The sequence below is a fragment of the Schistocerca cancellata genome, chromosome 2, assembly GCF_023864275.1.
Source record: "Schistocerca cancellata isolate TAMUIC-IGC-003103 chromosome 2, iqSchCanc2.1, whole genome shotgun sequence".
In the NCBI taxonomy this organism is placed as follows: domain Eukaryota; kingdom Metazoa; phylum Arthropoda; class Insecta; order Orthoptera; family Acrididae; genus Schistocerca; species Schistocerca cancellata.
Genome location: NC_064627.1, coordinates 1,058,242,147 through 1,058,267,741, shown reverse-complemented (window position 1 = coordinate 1,058,267,741; position 25,595 = coordinate 1,058,242,147). Strand labels below are relative to the sequence as shown.

Sequence of the window (25,595 nt, the reverse complement as noted above, 5' to 3'; positions counted from 1 at the left end):
CACGGTGGTACGAGCATATCGAATGAGTTCACAGATACGTGAGTGGCTCGAAGACTCCTTAAGTAATAGAACGCACTACGTTTGGCTCGATGGCGAGTGTTCGTCAGAGCCAAACATATCGTCAGGATTGCCTCAGGGAAGTTTGATTGATTGATTGATTGACTGATTTTTTATTGGTCCAATTTTATCATATAGCACAAATTGTACAATTGATATTGGACAGGTCAAAGATAAGTTACAATAATACATAGTATTAGCAAAATAGTAGGCAAATTAAAATTAGGTACCTATTATGATTAATTTTGTTACTTTTTCAGAAATTCTCTGACAGAATAGAAACAGTGCTTTATTAGAAATGGCTTTAGTTTAGCTTTAAATATTGGATAAGTAGTATTTTTTATTTCCTCTCGTATCTTATTGTTTAGTATTACACCAATGTTAATTATGCTCCTCTGATAGGTGGTTGTTCTGTGATATTTTTGATGTATGTTTGATTCCCTTATGGTACTATAGTTGTGTACATTTTTGTTCTGTAGCAGTTTGCTCTGTGCAAAATTCTACCAGGCGGCTTCCTCTTTCATTTCTTAGCCCCAATCCATATTCACCTACTACGTTTCCTTCTCTCCCTTTTCCTACACTCGAATTCCAGTCACCCATGACTATTAAATTTTCGTCTCCCTTCACTATCTGAATAATTTCTTTTATTTCATCATACATTTCTTCAATTTCTTCGTCATCTGCAGAGCTAGTTGGCATATAAACTTGTACTACTGTAGTAGGTGTGGGCTTCGTATCTATCTTGGCTACAACAATGCGTTCGCTGTGCTGTTTGTAGTAGCTTACCCGCATCCCTATTTTCCTATTCATTATTAAGCCTACTCCTGCATTACCCCTATTTGATTTTGTGTTTATAACCCTGTAGTCAAGGTTGTATACATGGAAGAACCCTGGAGATACTAAAAGGTATCAGATTGATTATATAATGGTAAGACAGAGATTTAGGAACCAGGTTTTAAATTGTAAGACATTTCCAGGGGCAGATGTGGACTCTGACCACAATCTATTGGTTATGACCTGTAGATTAAAACTGAAGAAATTGCAAAAAGGTGGGAATTTAAGGACATGGGACCTGGATAAACTGAAAGAACCAGAGGTTGTACAGAGTTTCAGGGAGAGCATAAGGAACAATTGACAGGAATGGGAGAAAGAAATACAGTAGAAGAAGAATAGGTACTTTTAGGGATGAAGTAGTGAAGGCAGCAGAGGATCAAGTAGGTAAAAAGACGAGGGCTAGTAGAAATCCTTGATAACAGAAGAAATATTGAATTTAATTGATGAAAGGAGAAAATATAAAAATGTAGTAATAAATGAAGCAGGCAAAAAGGAATACAAACGTCTCAAAAATGAGATCGACAGGAAGTGCAAAATGGCTAAGCAGGGATGGCTAGAGGACAAATGTAAGGCTGTAGAGGCTTATCTCACTAGGGGTAAGATAGATACTGCCTACAGGAAAATTAAAGAGACCTTTGGAGAAAAGAGAACCACTTGTATGAACATCAAGAGCTCAGATGGAAACCCAGTTCTAAGCAAAGAAGGGAAAGCAGAAAGGTGGAAGGAGTATATAGAGGGTCTATACAAGGGCGATGTACTTCAGGACGATATTATGGAAATGGGAGAGGATGTAGATGAAGATAAAATGGGAAATATGATACTGCGTGAAGAGTTTGACAGAGCACTGAAAGACATGAGTCGGAACAAGGCCCCTGGAGTAGACAACATTCCATTGGAAATACTGATGGCCTTGGGAGAGCCAGTCCTGTCAAAACTCTACCATCTGGTGAGCAAGATGTATGAAACACGCGAAATACCCTCAGACTTCAAGAAGAATATAATAATTCCAATCCCAAAGAAAGCAGGTGTAGACAGATGTGAAAATTACCGAACAATCAGTTTAATAAGCCACAGCTGCAAAATACTAACACGTATTCTTTACAGACAAATGGAAAAACTAGTAGAAGCCGACCTCGGGGAAGATCAGTTTGGATTCCGTAGAAATGTTGGAACACGTGAGGCAATACTGACCCTACGACTTATCTTAGAAGAAAGATTAAGGAAACGCAAACCTACGTTTCTACCATTTGTAGACTTAGAGAAAGCTTTCGACAATGTTGACTGGAATACTCTCTTTCAAATTCTAAAGGTGGCAGGGGTAAAATACAGGGAGCAAAAGGCTATTTACAATTAGTACAGAAACCAGATGGCAGTTATAAGAGTTGAGGGACATGAAAGGGAAGCAGTGGTTAGGAAGGGAGTGAGACAGGGTTGTAGCCTCTCCCCGATGTTATTCAATCTGTATATTGAGCAAGCAGTAAAGGAAACAAAAGAAAAATTCGGAGTAGGTATTAAAATCCATGGAGAAGAAATAAAAACTTTGAGGTTCGCCGATGACATTGTAATTCTGTCAGAGACAGCAAAGGACTTGTAAGAGCAGTTGAATGTAATGGACAGTGTCTTGAAAGGAGGATATAAGATGAACATCAACGAAAGCAAAACGAGGATAATGGAATGTAGTCGAATTAAGTCGGGTGATGCTGAGGGAATTAGATTAGGAAATGAGACACTTAAAGTAGTAAAGGAGTTTTGCTATTTGGGGAAGCGTTTCTGAAGAAGAGAAATTTGTTAACATCGAGTATAGATTTAAGTGTCAGGAAGTCATTTCTGAAAGTATTTGTATGGAGTGTTGCCATGTACGGAAGTGAAACATGGACGATAAATAGTTTGGACAAGAAGAGAATAGAAGCTTTCGAAATGTGGTGCTACAGAAGAATGCTGAAGATTAGATGGGTAGATCACATAACTAATGAGGAAGTATTGAATAGGATCGGGGAGAAGAGAAGTTTGTGGCGCAACTTGACCAGAAGAAGGGATCGGTTGGTAGGACATGTTCTGAGGCATCAAGGGATCACCAATTTAGTATTGGAGGGTAGCGTGGAGGGTAAAAATCGTAGAGGGAGATCAAGAGATGAATACACTAAGCAGATTCAGAAGGATGTAAGTTGCAGTAGGTACTGGGAGATGAAGAAGCTTGCACAGGATAGAGTAGCATGGAGAGCTGCATCAAACCAGTCTCAGGACTGAAGACCACAACAACAACAACAGCAGTTTGCCTGTTTTCAGGAGGTAGTCCCTAGTGAACATGATAGTTTCATAAATGAATAAACTTGGAACATTTAGAACACCAAGCTCAGTAAAATTGGATATACAGGACTCCATCTTTTTAAGGCCACAAATTATTCCTAAAGCTCTTTTTTGCATTCCAAAAACCTTTACACTTTGAGTTGAGTATCCCCAGAAAATGATCCAGTATCGGATTAGTGAGTGGAACTGTGCATAATATGCCTGCATTACTGTTGTTTTGCTTGTTGTAGCCTTTAAAATTCTTAGGCCATGGCACACAGATGACACTTTTCTACACAAGTTATTTATATGTGTGTTCCACTTTAAGTCTTGCTGAACCGAAAGACCCAAGAATTTTGTGACACTTACATTTTCTAGGGGATCATTTTTTAATTGGGCTTGAATAGACATTTGAATAGTTGGAGGAATTAAATGAAAATCGACACACACAGTTTTTTCAGTATTTATAATGAGTTTGTTTTTTGTGAACCACTCAGAAAGTCTTTTCATAGAACTTTCTGCTGTGGACCGCAAAGTTTCTGGACTGGATCCAGTGAGCAATATGCTGGTGTCATTGGCAAACAGGACAGTTTTTGTGGGACTCATATATTCAACTAAGTCGTCCACATAAATCAAGTTAGAGTAGTGGACCTAAGATTGAACCCTGTGGTACACCATATTTTGTTGGTAATTCCCTAGAAAGAAAGGAGTTGTTTCTTGTTTTATTCATTTTGTTGAATTCATACTGAAGTGATACTTTCTGCCTGCGGTTTTTTAGGTATGAACACAACCAGCTATGTGCTACCCCTCGTCTTTCTAATTTTTGAGCAGAATGTTATGGTCCAGGACATCGAAGGCTTTTGATAGATCTAGAAAAATACCTGCAACTAATTTATGTTGATCAAGGGATTTTAAAATGCAGTCTAAGAATTGCTGTCTGTATAGATTTAGACTTTCTGATACCATGTTGTTGTACTGTAAGAGGTGCATATTTATTTATGAAACTTAAAAGCCTGTTATAGAAGAGTTTTTCTAGAATTTTTGAGAAGGAACTTAACTGTGACGTGGGTTGGTAGTTTGATATTTTTTCAGAAGAACCTTTTTTTAGCAGTGGTGAAACTTTTACTATTTTAAAAATATCTGGAAATACACCAGAGGTTGAAAATTTTTGCCAAGTGGTTTGCTATGTGATGAGCACATGCTTTTAATATGAAATCAGGTACTTCATCAAGACCATTTGACATTTTATTGCTTAATGATTTAATTTTACTTATAATTTCATTGGGGGTTTGTTTCATACACATACATAGAAGCAGTCGAGATCACTGACTTGCTGAAGAAACTTGGGACTGGTCCTTGACAGTGTACTTGAATGAGGTCTTCAGCTAGTGAGGTGAAGTATTCATTGAATTTTTCCACAAGTGGATTTGGGTCTGTGACTTTAGAGCCTTCTAGTGTTAATGATACATTCTTTTTCTTTGGCACTGAACTACAAGTTTCTTTCCTTATAACTCCCCATGTGGATCTCATTTTGTTAGATGAGTTTCTTATCAAATTGTCATTCCACATAACTTTTGCCTCTTTGACTACTCTACCATAGATTCTTTTGTAGGTTTTTAAATAATCTGCGATTTCTTGGGTTACTCTATATTACTTACAAGAGTACTGCAGAAATCTGTTTCTCTCACTGGAAATTTTTATGCCTTTAGTTACCCATTGCTTATTATTGTTAGGTTTTACTGTTTTTACTACTTTTGGAAATGCTACATTAAAATGATAGTACCACTGTTGTTCTGTGTATACATAATGATTTGGTGGATGGGGTGGGCAGTGGGGGGGGGGGGGGGCAGTGGGAGCAGCTACAACTCTGTCTCACCCCCTTCCCAACTGAATAATGTGGGGGGGGGGGGCAGCTGTGCCTCACCCCCTTACCCTTACCCCCTTCCCAACTAGTACTTCCCTTTCATGTCTGTTGATTCTTTTAACTGCAGTCTGGTTTCTGTACAAGTTGTAAATAACCTTTCACTCTGTGTATTTGAGTCCCCATAACTTTCGAAGAAAGTGTTTCAGTCAACATTGTCAAAAGCTTTCTCTATCTCTACAAATGGTGTAAATGTAGGACGTCTTTCTTCAATCTATCTTTTAAAATAAGTCTCAGGATCATTACTTTCTTCTTGAAGTCTGTGGATATTTTGCCTATCTTGTATATCCTGCATACCATGTCACACAATTTTGTCGTGATATCAGTCATTCTGAACGTATGTTGTCTGCTACAGGTTCCTTGTTGTGAGTTGGGTCTTTTAGTGCAACAGTAGTTATTCATTGTGTAATGGAGGGTTATGTACAGTAAACATTTCATGAAAAGCCAAAGAAGGATCTACAACTGTAGGTCATATTATTCAGTTAATGTACTTTATAAATGGAATGTCTGATAATATATACTTTTAGTTTATTTTTGAATTACTGAAGATTTTAGACTCCTGACTTTACAATGTTGGATGACTTTCTGTAACAATTTTTACTTCACAATAACCCTCTCCTTCCCCCCTACAATCCATTGTGTCTTGAAGAATGAGGGCACAAATAACATTGAGGACTAAATTTAAGTGTATGAATTCTGAGGTGTTGAAGTGGTTTCTGCATGAGTTTGTCATCAACTATGCATGGAATGGAATTTTTTAAAACTATCTAGGGTAGTGACTTTTCAGAGAATGTAGAAAATTAACAGATTGTTCTTTGATTCAAGTGTGATACTGCCCCACACCCCAAGGTTCAGAACTAATTAGTGGTACAGCCAAATATCCAATTTAGGTTGGAACAAGGGTTGTCAATGATTAGGGATGTGAGTATGCAATCTTGGTTAGGTTATAGACTGATCTACAAAGTAACCTGAAATCTAGGTTTGTCGCCATCACATTTACTTCATTTTTAATACATGCCATTATGCCCCTGAGCCGTACTTTGTGATAATCTGTCATTTCAGAAATCACACAGAATCCTGTTTTTCTGAAATTCAATTCATATTTAACAACTTTTCTTTATAAATAACTAAAATTGTAAGATAAATTTATGAATTTATTACATCTGTATCTGTACTCTGTAAACCTCCATGAAGTGCATTGTGGAGGGTACATACGATTGTACCAGTTATTAGGATTTCTTCCCAACCCATTTGTATATGGAGCACAGGAAGAATGATTGTGTGAATGCCTCTGTCCATGCTGTAATTATTCTAATCTTATCCTCACAGTCCCTATATGAGCGATACATAGGGGGTTGTAGTATAGTCCTAGAGTCATCAGTTAAAGTCATTTCTCGAAACTTTGTTAATAAACTTTTTTGGGATAGTTTGCATCTGTTTTCAAAGAGTGAACCAGTCCAGTTCCCTCACCATCTCTGTGACACTCTCCTATGGATCAAACAAATCTATGACCATTCATACTGCCATTATCTGTATATGTTCAATACGCCCTGTTATTCCTATTTGGTACTGGTCGGGTCCCACACAGTTGAGCAATACTTTAGAACAAGTCACATGAGTGATTTGTAAGCAATCTCTTTTGCAGACTGACTGCACTTCCCCAGTATTCTACCAATCAATCGAATATACCATCTGCTTCAGTCACGACTGAGCTTATGTGAAGATTTCATTTCATATCCTTACAAAGTGTTACAGCTAGGTATTTGTATGAGTATACCAATTCCAGCAGTGAGTCATTGATATTATGGTCTTAAGAACCATGGACCTTGATGTTGGTGGGGAGGCTTGCGTGCCTCAACGATACAGATAGCCGTACCGTAGGTGCAACCACAACAGAGGGGTATCTGTTGAGAGGCCAGACAAACGTGTGGTTCCTGAAGAGGGGCAACAGCCTTTTCAGTAGTTGCAGGGGTAACAGTCTGGATGATTGACTGATCTGGTCTTGTAACACTAACCAAAACGGCCTTTCTGTGCTGGTACTGCGAACAACTGAAAGCAAGGGGAAACTACAGCCGTAATTTTTCCTGAGGGCATGCAGCTTTACTGTATGGTTAAATGATGATGGCGTCCTCTTGGGTAAAATATTCCGGATCTCCGGGTGGGGACTACTCAGGAGTATATCGTTATCAGGAGAAAGAAAATGGGCGTTCTACGGATCGGAGTGTGGAATGTCAGATACCTTAATCAGGCAGGTCGGTTAGAAAATTTAAAAATGGAAATGGATAGGTTAAAGTTAGATATAGTAGGAATTAGTGAAGTTCTGTGGTAGAAGGAACAAGACTTCTGGTCAGGCGAATACAGGGTTATAAATACAAAATCAAATAGGGGTAATGCAGGCGTAGGTATTATAATGAATAAAAAAATAGGAGTGTGGGAAAGCTACTACAAACAGCATAGTGAATGCATTATTTTGGCCAAGATAGACACAAAGCCCATGCCTACCACAGTAGGACAAGTTTATATGCCAACTAGCTCCACAGATGATGAAGAGATTGATGAAATGTATGATGAAATAAAAGAAATTATTCAGATAGTGAAGGGAGACGAAAATTTAATAGTCATTGGTGACGGTAATTCAATAGTAGGAAAAGGAAGAGAAGGTAATGTAGTAGGTGAATATGGTATGGGGGTAAGAAATGAAAGAGGAAGCCGCCTGGTAGAATTTTGCACAGAGCATAACTTAATCATAGCTAACACTTGGTTCAAGAATCATAAAAGAAGGTTGTATACATGGAAGGGCTTGGAGATACTCGAAGGTTTCAGATAGATTATATAATGGTAAGACAGAGATTTAGGAACCAGGTTTTAAATTGTAAGACATTTCTAGGGGCAGATGTGGACTCTGACGACAATCTATTGGTTATGAACTGTAGATTAAAACTGAAGAAACTGCAAAAAGGTGGGAATTTAAGGACATGGGATCTGGATAAACTGACAGAACCAGAGGTTGTACAGAGTTTCAGGGAGAGCATAAGGGAACAATTGACAGGAATGGGGGAAAGAAATACAGTAGAAGAAGAATGGGTAGCTTTGAGGGATGAAATAGTGAAGGCAGCAGAGGATCGAGTAGGTAAATAGACGAGGGCTAGTAGAAATCCTTGGGTAACAGAAGATATAGTGAATTTAACTCATGAAAAGAGAAAATATCAAAATGCAATAAATGAAGTAGGCAAAAAGGAATACAAACGTCTAAAAAATGAGATCGACAGGAAGTGCAAAATGGCTAAGCAGGGATGGCTAGAGGACAAATGTAAGGATGTAGAGGCTTATCTCACTAGGGGTAAGATAGATACTGACTACAGGAAAGTTAAAGAGACTTTTGGAGAAAAGAGAGCCACTTGTATGAATATCAAGAGCTCAGATGGAAACCCAGTTCTAAGCAAAGAAGGGAAAGCAGAAAGGTGGAAGGAGTATATAGAGGGTTTGTACAAGGGTGATGTACTTGAGGACAATATTATGGAAATGGAAAAGGATATAGATGAAGATGAATTGGGAGATATGATACTGCGTGAAGAGTTTGATAGAGTACTGAAAAACCTAAGCAGAAACAAGGCCCCGGGAGTAGACAACACTCCATTAGAACTACTGATAGCCTTGGGAGAGCCAGCCCTTACAAAACTCTACCATGTGGTGAGCAAGATATATGAGACAGGCGAAATACCCTCAGACTTCAAGAAGAATATAATAATTCCAATCCCAAAGAAAGCAGATGTTGACAGATGTGAAAATTACCGAACTATCAGTTTAATAAGCCATGGCTGCAAAATACTAACACGAATTCTTTACAGACAAATGGAAAAACTAGTAGAAGCCGACCTTGGGGAAGATCAGTTTGGATTCCGTAGAAATGTTAGGAACACATGAGGCAATACTGACCCTACGACTTATCTTAGAAAATAGATTAAGGAGAGGCAAACCTATTTTCTAGGTTGCTAGCATTTGTAGAGTTAGAGAAAGCTTCTGACTATTGACTGGAATACTATGTTTCAAATGCTGAAGGTGGCAGGGGTAAAATACAGGGAGCGAAAGGCTACTTACAATTTGTACAGAACCCAGATGGCAGTTATAAGGGTCGAGGGGCATGAAAGGGAAGCAGTGGTTGGGAAGGGAGTGAGACAGGGTTGTAGCCTATCCCCGATGTTATTCAATCTGTATATTGAGCAAGCAGTAAAGGAAACAAAAGAAAAATTCAGAGTAGGAATTAAAATCCATGGAGAAGAAATAAAAACTTTGAGGTTTGCCAATGACATTGTAATTCTCTCAGAGACAGAGAGCAGCTGAACGGAAGAGCAGCTGAACGGAATGGACAGTGTCTTGAAAGGAGGATATAAGATGAACATCAACAAAAGCAAAACGAGGATAATGGAATGTAGTCAAATTAAATCGGGTGATGTTGAGGGTATTAGATTAGGAAATGAGATGCTTAAAGTAGTAATTGAGTTTTGCTATTTGGGGAGCAAAATCACTGGTGATGGTCGAAGTAGAGAGGATATAAAATGTAGACTGCCAATGGCAAGGAAAATGTTTCTGAAGAAGAGAAATTTGTTAACATCAAATATAGATTTAAGTGTCAGGAAGTCATTTCTGAAAGTATTTGTATGGAGTGTTGCCATGTATGGAAGTGAAACGTAGACAATAAATAGTTTGGACAAGAAGAGAATAGAAGCTTTCAAAATGTGGTGCTACAGAATAATGCTGAAGATTAGATGGGTAGATCACATAACTAATGAGGAGTTATTGAATAGAATTAGGGAGAAGAGAAATTTGTGGCACACCTTGACTAGACGAAGGGATCGGTTGGTTGGACATGTTCTGAGGCATCATGGGATGACCAATTTAGTATTGGAGGGCAGTGTGGAAGGTAAAAATCATAGAGAGAGACCAAGAGATGAATACACTAAGCAGAGCAGATTCAGAAGGATGTAGGTTGCAGTAGGTACTGGGAGATGAAGAAGCTTGCACAGGATAGAGTAGCATGGAGAGCTGCATCAAACCAGTCTCTGGACTGAAGACCACAACAACAAGATACAGAATTTTTCATTTTATAAAGTGCACAGTTGTACATTTTTGAACATTTAAAACAAGTTGCCAGTCTTTCGACCACTTTGTAACCTTATTACTATCTGACTGAACATTTATGCAGCTTCTTTCTGACAGTACTTCATCATAGATAACTGCATCATATGTGAGAAGTCTGAGGTTACTATTAGTATCTGCAGGGAGATAAATATACAGCATAAACAGCAAGGGTCCCACACACTTCCCTGGGCACACCTGAAGTTACTTCTACATCTGATGATGACTGTGCATTCAAGGTAACATGCTGTGTCCTCCCTACCAAAAAGTCTTCAATCCAGACACAAATTTTACCTGCTACCCCATATGATTGTACTTTTGACAATAAGTGTAGCTGCAGTACTGAGTCAAATGTGAAATCAAGAAATACTGCATCTATCTGACTGCCATGATCCAAAGCTTTCAGTATGTCATGTGAGAAAAGTGCGAGTTGGGTTTCACATAATTGATGTTTTTAGAATCCATACTGGTTGACATGGTGGACATCTTTCTGTTCGAGATATGTCATTGTGTTTCAGCTTGGTATATGTTCTACGATTCTGCAACAAATTGAGGTCAATGATATTGCATGATAGTTTTGTGGATCACTTTTACTACCCATCTTGTTGGAGGGTATGACCTGTGCTTTCTCCAAGAACTGGGCATGATTTTGTGTTTGAGGGATCTGTGATAGGTTATAGTTAGAAAAGGGGCTAACTAAGACACAAATTTGGTTTAGAATCTGGCAGGGATTCCACCGGGCCTTGGAGCTCTGTTCAATTTTAACAATTTCAGCAGTTTTAATGATTTCAGCTGTTTCTCAATGCCACTGATACTAATACTTATTTCACTCATCTTTTCAGTGGTATGAAGATTAAATTGGGGCAATTCTCTTGGGTTTTGTTTGTATAGTAACATTTGAAAATGGAGTTAAGCATTTCAGCTTTTGCTTTGCTACCATCAGTGTCATTTCCTATCTCATTTGCTAGGGCTGTACACTAGTTTTGGTGCCACTAATGGCCTTTACATATGACCAGAAACATCATTTGATAGTATTCTACTGTGGTAGTTATTGAAGGCTTTACTCATTGCTCCCTTGACAGTCAAATGTGTTTCATTCAGCATCTCTCTGCCTGCTTTGTTTTACACCTGTTACGCAGAAATCTGTTTCTTTAGAAGTTTCTTTACAGTACCTCCCATTATGAACTGTTCTACATGATACATATCTATCCAGTGCATGGTCAATTATTCTTTTACTCTTGAGCCATAGTCCCTCTACATGTTCCTGTCCTGTGCTGAAAATTTCAAGTTCCTCATTAAGATATGACACTACTATTTTTAAAAAAAAATCTAGATTACTAGTATACACATCTTTCTGCTTGTTTTAGTTATCCTTTGTACTTTGGTAATCATTGCTGCCACAACCATGTCATAGTCACTGATACCGCTTTTTGATGTGGACATCCCCAAAGAGGTCAGGTCTATTTGTTGTCATTTGACCCAATATTTTCCCATCATGAGTGATGTTCCAGACTATCTGTTCTTGGTAGTTTTCAGAGAAGGCATTTAGTAATGTTCTATAGAATATCTTACCTCATCCACTGCTAACAAAGCTAATTTTCACAATTAATTGTTGGATGATTGAACTTTCCACCAATGATTACAGTATGATTGGGGAACCTATGTACAAGCGAACTGAGGCTTTCTCTAAAGTTTTCAGTTACATTAGGAGATGAGTCTCGTCATTTTATGCTCACCTCTGATACTGAGTCTTGCCCAAACAATCTCAGATGCAGCTTCAGTTTCTATCTTGATGGATTTGAGATTTTTGTCTACGGCCTATCCTTTCACTATACACTTAAATTGTCGCCCAAAATCTCACTGATATCGATTTCAGGTTTCAACCAGCTTCTTGTCTCTAGTGTTATATGAACTTCAGTGTTTTTCAGGAGTGATTCAGACTCTGGCACTTTGTTGCGATGCTTTGGCAGTTAATCATTAGGATTTTAATACTCTCACCTGTGGGAGATATTTCTTTCAATGCTACTCTCATCTTCTAGGTTCTTTACAACAAGTCAGAACAGTTTTGTTCCCCGTAGTTGTATTCAATCAAAGAGAAATTATAAAACTCTTCAGCTTGATTGGATGGAGAGTCACCTAATCTGAAAAACCCTTGTGTGCACCCCAATACAGTCAGCTATCTGAGTGGCAGTCTCTGATGTGTAGTGCACACCTGACCCATTTAGGGGGACCCTTCAGTTCTCAACCCTACAGTGCAGGACCAAGAAGTCACAGCCCAACTTGTCACAGAACATTCGAAGTCTCTGGTTCAGTCCCTCCACTTGACCCAGAACCAGAGGGCCATGATCAGTTCTGGGGACAGTGGTGCAGACTGTATGCTCAACTGAAACTCTGTGTACTACAGTGATTAGACATTCCTAATGGATATTTTGTACAAACTGTGTAATTTACTTATACTATACATTATACAGAAAATACTGCTGTTAAGGGGGTGGGGGGGAGGGTGGGCATGTACCTCTTTACAACAAGTCAGAACAGTTTTGTTCCCCGTAGTTGTATTCAATCAAAGAGAAATCATAAAACTCTTCAGCTTAATTTTGCAGCTAATAATTGTCCGATAGTTACTATATGGAAAGATGTGGTGATCAGCACTATTTTGGGTCTAACAACTAAACAAAATAAACTATGCATTATGCATGTGAAGAAATAAAAGAATTAAAGATCATGCATTGAGCAAAACACACTTTTCTTTGTTCCCAAGTAGAATGCTTCAAAACATATTTATTATTAAAGCAAGTTTAGACACAAGAAGTGAGCATTCCACAAACCTCAAGATGAATCTGATAAGAAGTTAGTTTCTCAAACAAGGTAAATATTCTGACGTAGCAGACATGTCTGGAAAATGGTATTTTACTACCAGGTACCAACTCAGGGGTAGGCAGACATACCTGGGACATGATATCCTACTGTGAAAAAATTGTCTCTTACTTTCAGTAAGTGAGGAGAATGAAGTGATATAAAAGACAACAGTCACATTCTGTGATTTGTAAATTCTTCTCATTCACATCTGTGTCCTACTCCAAATTTTATCCATTAATGTCCTTCACGCATTGTCATTTGTAAATCACATTGACCCAAATGACAGAATGAGCTCAGCAACAAACAACTTATTTCTCAAAACTTTGATCCATCAATGTTTTTCAAAACTCCTAAGATAAATATTGAAAAATGTTGTCAACATATTTTTACTTTATAAAAATGACTAATTATCTATGTGTTTCTTGTTCAGGTTTTATTTCCCCAAAGGGAAGCCAAGCAGTGAACAAAATTTGGATGCTGTAGTTCAGAAAATATCTGCTGCATTTCAACAGTTTCCTGGGCAGCAGGTATCCCAAGAAAATTTTGCAGTTATCACCAAGGTGAGTGTCTTTCCACTAGTTTTAAAAGATGTGGTTCCTTGTGGTTTTCAAAGTATGTTAGATGCTTCATTTCCATTCATGCTATTGAGAATAGTAGTCTTGTAATCCAGATAGAAGTGTGCTCTCTAAATCATTGTAAAGAGGAGGGGGGGGGGGGGGAGGAGGAGGAGGAGGAGGAGAGAGAGAGAGAGAGAGAGAGAGAGAGAGAGAGAGAGAGAGAAGTGTGTAGGGAACAATGTTTGGTTCATTGGTTATGGCAGGGGGGGGGGGAAGTACCATTTTGTATAGCATGTTGCTGTACATCACTGTATTATTACTGAAGTACGGCAGAAGTGCAGTCTGGAGGAGATCAATTAGCATCATCTTTCTTTCGTAACTAGCGGCTAGATCAGAAAAAGAATAAATTTTATTGGATGCCAGCAGTCAGTGGAGATCATTTTACAGAATTGATTGGCGACTCCATGTCTATGTGATTCTATGTGATTGCCGTAAGCTTAGTAACAACAGTGCATCCCAATTTGTTATACAATATAGCACTGAAGATGGTCACTCAGTGACAGAAAATCGATTTTGCAATAGAAAAATATACGACCAATGCTGTCTCTTTTTTCAAGTATACATTTTACAGAATAGCTGAAAACTAGGCCATCTTCCACTGTTATGCAAAATGTAGCATCATTTCATCATTTCTTTGCTTCATTTATTATCATTTTCCGTATATCCCAGCTCTGTGGATATGTTTCAGTAAATCATAACATATGATAGATAGACATAACTGTCACAAATGATTTGTATGTTAGTTTCAAAACTAAATGTCATTAACAATAAAGTATATCTTATTCTTTGGTCTTTCCAGGTTTAGGTTGCTGAAGTCTTGTTTAATTTCACCACCTTTTCCCCAGTGTTCTCACAGATCTTCTTCATAAAGCAATGTAATGTTGAATTTGTTTTGGAATTCCTGTCTGCTACATTTGCGAAACATCTTGTTTCCATTTAGTTTTATTTTGCAGTGACATTTTTTATGTTGTTAGCAGTGCACCTACATCCCCTTGTACGTCCATTTTAGCTTTACACAGATATGAAGAACATCATTGGTATAATGCTTTATCCATAAAATTATGCAAATGGAGCCATATCCAGTAAGACTTCTCTGCTGATACTTCAGCAGAAAATGTCCAGCCCTCTCCCTTTGTATAAGGGAGATTTGAGACTGTATCCTTAGTCTTACCAGATGACTGGACTGTTCTCTGCCAAATGATCAGGAGAGGAGACTTACAGGATATGGATGCATTTTGCTTAATTTTATAGAATATAATTTAGAGTGTATACATTGTATACGTGGAAGAATCCTGGAGATACTAGACGGTATCAGATAGATTATATGATGTTAAGACAGAGATTTAGGAATCAGGTTTTAAATTGTAAGACTTTTCCAGGGGCAGATGTGGACTCTGACCACAATCTATTGGTTATGAACTGTAGATTAAAACTAAAGAAACTGCAAAAAGTTGGGAATTTAAGGAGATGGGACCTGGATAAACTGACTAAACCAGAGGTTGTACAGAGTTTCAGAGAGAGCATAAGGGAACAATTGACAGGAATGGGGGAAAGAAATACAGTAGAAGAAGAATGGGTAGCTCTGAGGGTTGGTTTGTTGTTTTGCGGAAGGAGACCAGACAGCGAGGTCATCGGTCTCATCTGATTAGGGAAGGACGGGGGGAGGAAGTTGGCCGTGCCCTTTGAAAGGAACCATCCCGGCATTTGCCTGGAGCGATTTAGGGAAATCGCGGAACACCTAAATCAGGACGGCCAGACGCAGGATTGAACCGTCTTCCTCCCGAATGCAAGTCCAGTGTGTAACCACAGCTCTGAGGGATGAAGTAGTGAAGGCAGCAGAGGATCAAGTAGGTAAAAAGACGAGGGCTGGTAGAAATCCTTGGGTAACAGAAGAAATATTGAATTTAATTGATGAAAGGAGAAAATATAAAAACACAGTAAATGAAGCAGGCAAAAGGGAATACAAACGTCTCAAAAATGAGATCGACAGGAAGTGCAAAATGGCTAAGCAGGGACGGCTAGAGGACAAATGTAAGGATGTAGAGGCTTATCTCACTAGGGGTAAGATAGATACTGCCTACGGGAAAGTTAAAGAGACCTTTGGAGAAAAGAGAGCCACTTGTATGAATATCAAGAGCTCAGATGGAAACCCAGTTCTAAGCAAAGAAGGGAAAGCAGAAAGGTGGAAGGAGTATATAGAAGGTCTATATAAGGGTGATGTACTTGAGGACAATATTATGGAAATGGAAGAGGAAGATGAAATGGGAGATACGATACTGCGTGAAGAGTTTGACAGAGCACTGAAAGACCTGAGTCGAAACAAGGCCCCCGGAGTAGACAACATTACATTGGAACTACTGACGGCCTTGGGAGAGCCCTTCCTGACAAAACTCTACCATCTGGTGAGCAAGATGTATGGGACAGGCGAAATTCCCTCAGACTTCAAGAAGAATATAATAATTCCAATCCCAAAGAAAGCAGGTGTTGACAGATGTGAAAAGTACCGAACTATCAGTTTAATAAGTCACAGCTGCAAAATACTAATGCGAATTCTTTACAGACGAATGGAAAAACTAGTAGAAGCCGACCTCGGCGAAGATCAGTTTGGATTCCGCAGAAATGTTGGAACATGTGAGGCAATACTGACCCTATGACTTATCTTAGAAAATAGATTAAGGAAAGGCAAACCTACATTTCTAGCATTTGTAGACTTAGAGAAAGCTTTTGACAATGTTGACTGGAATACTCTCTTTCGAATTCTGAAGGTGGCAGGGGTAAAATACAGGGAACGAAAGGCTATTTACAATTTGTACAGAAACCAGATGGCAGTTACGAGAGTCGAGGGACATGAAAGGGAAACAGCGGTTGGGAAGGGAGTGAGACAGGGTTGTAGCCTGTCCCCGATGTTATTCAATCTGTATATTGAGCAAGCAGTAAAGGAAACAAAAGAAAAATTCGGAGTCGGTATTAAAGCCCATGGAGAAGAAATAAAAACGTTGAGGTTCGCCGATGACATTGTAATTCTGTCAGAGACAGCAAAGGACTTGAAAGAGCAGTTGAACGGAATGGACTGTGTCTTGAAAGGAGCATATAAGATGAACATCAACAAAATGGAAACGAGGATAATGGAATGTAGTCGAATTATGTCGGGTGATGCTGAGGGAATTAGATTAGGAAATGAGGCACTTAAAGTACAGGGCTATTACAAATGATTGAAGCGATTTCATAAATTCACTGTAGCTCCATTCATTGACATATGGTCACAACACACTACAGATACGTAGAAAAACTCATAAAGTTTTGTTCGGCTGAAGCTGCACTTCAGGTTTCTGCCGCCAGAGCGCTCGAGAGCGCAGTGAGACAAAATGGCGACAGGAGCCGCGAAAGCGTATGTCGTGCTTGAAATGCACTCACATCAGTCAGTCATAACAGTGCAACGACACTTCAGGACGAAGTTCAACAAAGATCCACCAACTGCTAACTCCATTCGGTGATGGTATGCGCAGTTTAAAGCTTCTGGATGCCTCTGTAAGGGGAAATCAACGGTCGGCCTGCAGTGAGCGAAGAAACGGTTGAACGCGTGCGGGCGTTTCACACGTAGCCCGCGGAATTCAACGAATAAAGCAAGCAGGGAGCTAAACGTACCACAGCCGACGGTTGGAAAATCTTACGGAAAAGGCGAAAGCAGAAGCCTTACCGTTTACAATTGCTACAGGCCCTGACACCCGATGACAAAGTCAAACGCTTTGAATTTTCGGCGCGGTTGCAACAGCTCATGGAAGAGGATGTGTTCAGTGCGAAACTTGTTTTCAGTGATGAAGCAACATTTTTTCTTAATGGTGAAGTGAAGAGACACAATGTGCGAATCTGGGCGGTAGAGAATCCTCACGTATTCGTGCAGAAAATTCGCAATTCACCAAAAGTTAACGTGTTTTGTGCAATCTCACTGTTTAAAGTTTACGGCCCCTTTTTCTTCTGCGAAAAAAACGTTACAGGACACGTGTATCTGGACATGCTGGAAAAATGGCTCATGCCACAACTGGAGACCGACAGCGCCGACTTCACCTTTCAACAGGATGGTGCTCCACCACACTTCCATCATGATGTTCGGCATTTCTTAAACAGGAGATTGGAAAACCGATGGATCGGTCGTGGTGGAGATCATGATTAGCAATTCATGTCATGACCTCCACGCTCTCCCGACTTAACCCCATGCAATTTCCTTCTGTGGGGTTATGTGAAAGATTCAGTGTTTAAACCTCCTCTACCAAGAAACGTGCCAGAACTGCGAGCTTGCATCAACGATGCTTTCGAACTCATTGATGGGGACATGCTGCGCCGAGTGTGGGAGGAATTTGATTATCGGCTTGATGTCTGCCGAATCACTAAAGGGGCACATATCGGACATTTGTGAATGCCTAAAAAAACTTTTTGAGTTTTTGTATGTGTGTGCAAAGCATTGTGAAAATATCTCAAATAATAAAGTTATTGTAGAGCTGTGAAATCGCTTCAGTCATTTGTAATAACCCTGTAGTAAAAGAGTTTTGCTATTTGGGGAGCAAAATAACTGACGATGGTTGAAGTAGAGAGGATATAAAATGTAGACTGGCAATGGCAAGGAAAGTGTTTCTGAAGAAGAGAAATTTGTTAACATTGAGTATAGATTTAGGTGTCAGGAAGTCGTTTCTGAAAGTATTTGTATGGAGTGTAGCCATGTATGGAAGTGAAACATGGACGATAAACTTCTGAAACGAAAAATTCTTATCTTTTTATCAGATTGTGGTATTATTGTTGTCATCATGAATCTTGTATACCTTCTTTTTTAATCTTTTAATTTTTTAATTGAACGGAATGGATAATGTCTTGAAAGGAGGATATAAGATGAACATCAACAAAAGCAAAACGAGGATAATGGAATGTAGCCGAATTAAGTTGGGTGATGCTGAGGGAATTAGATTAGGAAATGAGACACTTAAAGCAGTAAAGGAGTTTTGCTGTTTGGGGAGCAAAATAACTGGTGATGGTCGAAGTAGAGAGGATATAAAATGTAGACTGGCAATGGCAAGGAAAGCATTTCTGAAGAAGAGAAATTTGTTAACATCGAGTATAGATTTAAGTGCCAGGAAGTCATTTCTGAAAGTATTTGTATGGAGTGTAGCCATGTATGGAAGTGGAACATGGACGATAAATAGTTTGGACAAGAAGAGAATAGAAACTTTTGAAATGTGGTGCTACAGAAGAATGCTGAAGATTAGAGGGGTAGATCACATAACTAATGAGGAAGTATTGAATAGGATTGGGGAGAAGAAGGAATCGGTTGGTAGGACATGTTCTGAGGCATCAAGGGATCACAATTTAGCATTGGAGGGCAGCGTGGAGGGTAAAAATCGTAGAGGGAGACCAAGAGATGAATACACTAAGCAGATTCAGAAGGATGTAGGTTGCAGTAAGTACTGGGAGATGAAGAAGCCTGCACAGGATAGAGTAGCATGGAGAGCTGCAGCAAACCAGTCTCAGGACTGAAGACACCAACAACAACATATTCACTTAAGGCCTATTGTGTTTTAGCCCAGCAATCTGACCTGTATAACAGCGTAGTAACTTTCATTACCATCAACAGTTGTATTTTGATTTCTGCACGAAACACAGGCAATTCAGGATGCATTGAGCTGCCAGCCCCACCATCCAACTTATCCTGCCAAGAGGTCAATAAGCTCCCGATGAAGATACTATGCACCACACTTACACATGCCAATAGTAAATTTTGTGGAGAAAAGACCTATAAAGGAATTTCCTTTTCAAGTAATTTAGTGAGGGAATGTATAGCAATATGCATCGTTAAACCTTGTTGCATTATCTGATACTCGCAGTATGGCATTTCTCCAAAATAGTGTGTGCTTTGGACATTCTGCTCTTGCAATTTAGGTATCATTTTTAATGATCTTATACAACATTAAAAATTCAAAAGAGTAAATACTTGCAGCTTTGTGTAAACAAATGTACAAATTCTGTTCTGAACGTTAAGTAAAGGAAACTATTCATTTTAAATTTTTATGTAGTCGTTCATTAAAAAAGATGTTACTTTTAGTCACATTCTCAGCTAAAAATCAACAATATTGACAAGTAATTATAAAACAATCACTGTCATTAGTGGCCTTCTGCCTGATGATCATTTACGGCCTATGCTCAGCATGTGTATGTATTGTGACATTAAATATTGTATTTACTAGGCATTAATAATGAAATGAAAAACTTTAAGCTGCACGTTAGAGTTTTTGATAAACTGGAAAATAAATGGATGGAATAATTGAAGGTACTACAGTATAAATTTAATTGAGATGAATATACTGCAAAATTAGAAAATACTTGTATGTGACACATGGTTAAATGTTTTAACATGAGTTGTTCATTTATTTCATTTTGCTGATTCCCTGTGCGAGGAAAAATTATCCAGTGCATATGTATGAATCTTGCATGAAATAATGTATGCTTATGTTTTTAGGCATGTGACTGCCCACTGTACTGGAAAGTTCCACTTTTCATTGCTGCTGGAGGTGAAAAATTAGGACACGTCGAAGCGAATTCCTTCGTAGATTTCTGGAAGCAGTAAGTATGTTCAAATGGGAGTGCTGCATTTTGATGTAGTGTTGATCGTAGTAATGAATAGTAAAGCTGGGATTTTTAAAATTTGCACCTGTCATTCGATAGCCATTTTAGCCTCCCCCTCCTCCTTTTTTTTTTTTTTTTTAAATAGGAAAGCCCTACCCTAATAAATTATCTGGTCTGCAAGCTTGTTAACAATATTTTTTGTAAGCCATGACATATATTCATGACAATGTGAATTAAGATAGATTGCTACTCAGCGCTAAAAAAAAACACTGAGCAGTGGGCAGGCACTTTTAAAAGTAGACTGTTGGATTAGCTGTCTGATCAAACCCTTCATCAGATAAAGAAAAAACACATATACATATAAATATTCGTACATGTACAATGCACACATGATGGGTCATCTCTGGGCACTGTTGCCCCAATAGGATGAGTAGCGATCTCAACTAGGGTGGATATTGGGGATACAGAAGGGACATGGGGCAGGGTGAGGGGTGGAGGTGGAGGGAGAGAGAAGACACTGTAATGCTGTTTGTGGGAGTGTGTTGGGATGTGTGGTGCAAGGATGAGGATAGAAGCAGGTGGATGACAGGAACTGGTCCACAATAAATGAATACTGCAAACAACTTATCTCTTGATCTTACAACAACCTATACTATGTGATTCCAAACATATAAATATTATGCACATTACAGTTCAATGGGACTACTCTGTTTTAGAGTCTTTTTTATATTATACATGTAATTCGGGCGAAGAATGTTGCAAGTTACATATTTAGTGAAGCAGTCTCCTCATCTGGCATGAAACTGTTTTTCCCCTTGAGATCCAACAGTTTGTTCTAGAATTCCCCCTCATGGTAACAGTTCTTTGTGGAAATGCAGTTAGAAAGAAATGGGTTACTATATCAATGAGGGTGTTGAATATTTGCTCTATGTCATTAATTTTTAAACCTGTCCACCATTTTTTAAATAAGCTGTTGAACCTGCTTATGTTACCTTGACTATAGCTTCTACATGTGGTTCTTAAAGAGCTTATTTTCGAGCTTAATATTTCAGCAAGATAGTCACTAAAGCCTGCACTGAGAATTTTTAGTGAAGTGCCATATATACTGTTGTGCAAGTATCTGTTACTCAGATAGCAACTTTTACTTCATCCTCAAATTCTAGGATGTAGCAAGGTTCAAAAGGGTCTCTCTGTTTTTACATTTTGTGAGAAAATCAATGTTTAAGTCACCGCATATTATCAAACCTTAATCTATTTTATTTATATTGTTTAACAATGACTCCAGTTTATTTAATATAAGTTCAGAATTTTCAGATGGTGAGCAGTAAACCATAACAATATCCAGGTTGAACTGAAAAATTTTTGTAGCTGCATTTTATAGACCTTTTTGACACTTGTTCCAGTTAAGTTAGATAGGTTAGTAAAATCTATATTTTCCCTAATGTAAATTGCTATGTCATCCTGTTTGCTATTATTTTTGCAACAATAGGAAGCGGAAAGAATTTTTTTATTTTTGTATGTAATACTAATTCAGGCTTTAGCCAGTGCTTAAAAATGCATAATAGTGAGATATCCTTTCGTTCACCTGTTAACAGTACGTTATTGTTGTCGATCTTATTACTGTGTTGAACTGTAATCTAGCCCATTTGATACACAGTTTGCAATGCATCTTTCACACCTACAGTATGATCAGTCTTAAGTAACCAACCAAATAATGAAAATACACAATGATTTTCCATGGTTTGAATGCGCACATAGTCCATCAAATAATGTCCCAGTTCCAGTAGCATAACAGTCTTGTTTGAACTACAACAGATCATACATGAAATTGATGGTAAACTAACGTACTTTCTCTTACAAATGTTCAATATGTGCACCTTTAGTGACATGGTGTACATCCAACCTAAAATCCAATTCTTCCCACAGCTCTGTTAACAAGTCCAGAGAAATGGAAGCAGGAGCTTCTTTTCTGTGCCTCACATGTGGCAGATGTTTTTGCAATGTAGCGGTCAGAATTAAACTTTAAACAAAACACATGTAGAACCAGAATTACAGATTCATTCTTAGCAAACTGCAGAACACAAAATGATTTATATTGAGGAATCGCCATTTAGTTTGTGGGGCATATGTCATAGTACAAGCGGGAAAACAAACAAGCAGTACTCATTATCTAAAACTGTTTGAGTTACAGTTTAATTGTGATGTTCAACCAGAACTGTAAAACACTTGTAGATGATAGTATTAAAATTGAAAATGGGGACATTCTTTTATGAATGCCCTGTACTTCGTGAACGTGTACTTTCAATTTATGAAGTTCTCAATTACAATTCCACAGCAAATTATTGTGGAATTTTAGTTCTTTGAAATAAAGTCAGAGTGCACACAGAAAAAACCCAGAGTTTCCGTAATCATCATTTATTTTCATTCTTAAATACTTTCTGAATTTTTTCAATCACTTATATATCATGATTTATTATGATTAAAACATTTTTTCAGTGCTCACTGATGACACAATCAACCATCATCAGTGCTGTACACAGACACCTCCTTATTTGAGCGTGCGATCCTGTTAACAGTTTAAATGTGTCCAAAATGTCTTGTTTGTGATTGGCCAAATCCAATGAGGCCGCCTTGATCCAATCCCATTCTGAAGTTCCTGTAGACAGAACTATTAAATAATAAGTTTCAGTAAAACGAATAGGTTGTGTGTGTGGGAAGAGGTGGAAGTCTGACGGAGCCATATCAGGTGAATAAGGCGGATGTGGCAACAATTCATACCTTAGTTTGTGTAATTTTGCCATGACGATGGCACATGTGTGTGTGGGTACGTATTGTCTTGATGGAAGAAGACTTTATTCCCTGCTAAACCTGGCCTTATTTCCCGTATCTTTTGTTGCAGTTTGTCCAGCAGGTTGGCATAGTATTCTCCAGTAATTGTTTACCCAGTGGGGAGATAATCTACAAACAGAATCCCCTTTGCATCCCAGAACACTGATGTCATGACCTTTCCCACCGAAGGAATTGTCTTTCCTTTCTTTGGTGGCAGAATCTCAGTTTTTTCCATCTTCGCAAATCACTACAACAGAGCCACGTCACTGCCATAGCTCTTTTCCAAGAGCGCTGATGTGGCATGTGTTTACAGGCAACAGTCCAATGAATATCATCTGAGAAACTCGTTGCGCTAGCACTGACCTCTTGTGGTGATTCTGAGAACTTTTCAAACCACCCTCTCATTTTGACGTGTCAGATTCAAAGTAGCAGACATTATGCTAGTTTGCCCTCTAGTGGACACAGTGGCATATATTATATTGTTCACATATGTGCACCCACAGTGCAAACTGTAATATATAAAGTGGAAAACAATATGTCAGTATGCCAGTATACAGATATGATTTGTAATTAATGTAAGTTAGGAGATACAGCACCGAGATGATTTTGTAACTGAAATTCAGCAAATATTTAATAACTTTTATAATATTTATGGCACAAAAGAGGTCAAGCACTCAAACTGTAGCTCTCAGTGATGCACATCAATTGAACTACTCACATGTTTTGTAATGTAATTAATTAAGCTATGGGATACTTTTTAATTGAACTTTAATTAAAAATCAATATATAATCTGATACAAGACACATATGCAATCAGCAAGGCAGTATGCAATGATGAACAAATTTGAACACCACATCCAACATTTAGTTTGTAAAATTTATATTTTTTATTGTGTGTTTTTTAAATTCATTATTTATAAATTTGCATAGTTTCACATGCAACTTAGAAACAATTACAGCTATCATTGTTCTGATAACTTCAGTGAAAAGAGGAAGAAAAATATCCATTTTTTTCTTAATAATTGACAGCATGGGGATTATGAACTGATTTTTAGAACTGCAACAAAACTTTGCATTTGTTTAATTTTAAACTTTGCCCAAATAACTACACAAATATTAAGTGTAAGTTATCAGTTTTGATTAGAATTTTAGTGCACAGCTAATGGCCCAATCAGATTTAGGATATCATTTATGTGTAAAAAGTTATATATCAGGCTGGTGAAAATACAGTCATAAAGCAACATAGATGCAGGGTGATTCCATGGAGGGGAGGCTTTGAAAGGGTGGTAGTGAACTTCCGATTATAGACCATATGGTTCAAGTTTGAAGAGACAAGATCTATCCTGGTCTGAGCAGTCATCCAGCCACACACGTTTTTGGTGATGAAATTTTTTGCATCATCAGTCATGACTTCTAGAAATATTTCACATGACTTCATTGAGGACTTAAATTTGTTCTGAATCAGCCAGGACTCTGATTTATTTCCATCATTAGTTCAGCGGAACATGTATTTTTGCATGCGAAGTTCATTTGGACTCTGAATTTGTGCACCGAGTCTAGACATTAACTCAGTTTGCCAGTGAAGGAATTTGAATATTTTCTGCTATTAATCAACACTTAGGTTAGTGCATTGTGTGTTGATTAGACTCTTTTTATATGTGAATTAGTGTTAGCTTCTGTTAAATTTTAGCTGTCTGCATTTACCAGCTATTTTTGTGTTTTATTTTTATATAGTATGTTTGCTAACCACTATTAAGAGGTTCCAGTTGTTTTCAAATCACTTAATCACATAGCTACTTTTAGCAACCTATGAATTAATATGCAAATTTTAAAGACAGTAAACAGTTTTAGTTAAAATATAAACATTGTAGTTGGAGTATGTTATTTAACATTGTTTGCTGTTATGTTCAACCTAGTGATTATTTTTCAGTCAGATTAAACCATCAGAGGTGAATTCATTTGTTTATTTTATTTTAAAGGCACACAGTAACTTGGCAGCCTTCATATCATCCCCTGTTTAGTCAGTGAGAGCTGTTATTGTAACAGCCTAAAGATGGCAGAGATGAAATAGAGGGAGAAAAAGATTGTCTACATCTTGTACAGAATCAAAGTGCATGTATAAGAATAAAAGCATATGAAAGAAAGGCTGTAGTTGAGAAGGACGTTAGTCAGGTTCATAGCTTAAATCCCTTGTTATTCAGTCTCTGTGTAGAGTAAGCAGTAAAGGAAATCAAGGTGGTATTTGGAAAAAAGTTTGGGAGAAAAAATAAAAACTTTAAAGGTTTGCCAATGGCATTGTAATTTTGCAATAATGCCAAAGGACTTGGAAGAGCTGTTGAATGGAATGGATAGTGTCCTGAAAAGAATTTATAGGATGAACATCAAAGAAAGTAAAACAAGGGTAATCAAATCTAGCCTAACTGCATGTTCAACCTAGTGATTATTTT

At 38.1% G+C, this 25,595-nt stretch overlaps 1 protein-coding gene across 1 annotated transcript in view; it reads left to right on the top strand.

Moving 5' to 3' along the window:
- LOC126160968 (uncharacterized) overlaps positions 1–25,595 on the top strand; it is a 340,498-nt gene that overhangs the window by 219,530 nt on the left and 95,373 nt on the right. The window contains exons 4-5 of the mRNA XM_049916949.1: positions 13,524–13,653; positions 20,213–20,316. Of these exons, the coding sequence (XP_049772906.1) occupies positions 13,524–13,653; positions 20,213–20,316 (234 nt within the window). The remainder of the gene's footprint in view (positions 1–13,523; positions 13,654–20,212; positions 20,317–25,595) is intronic.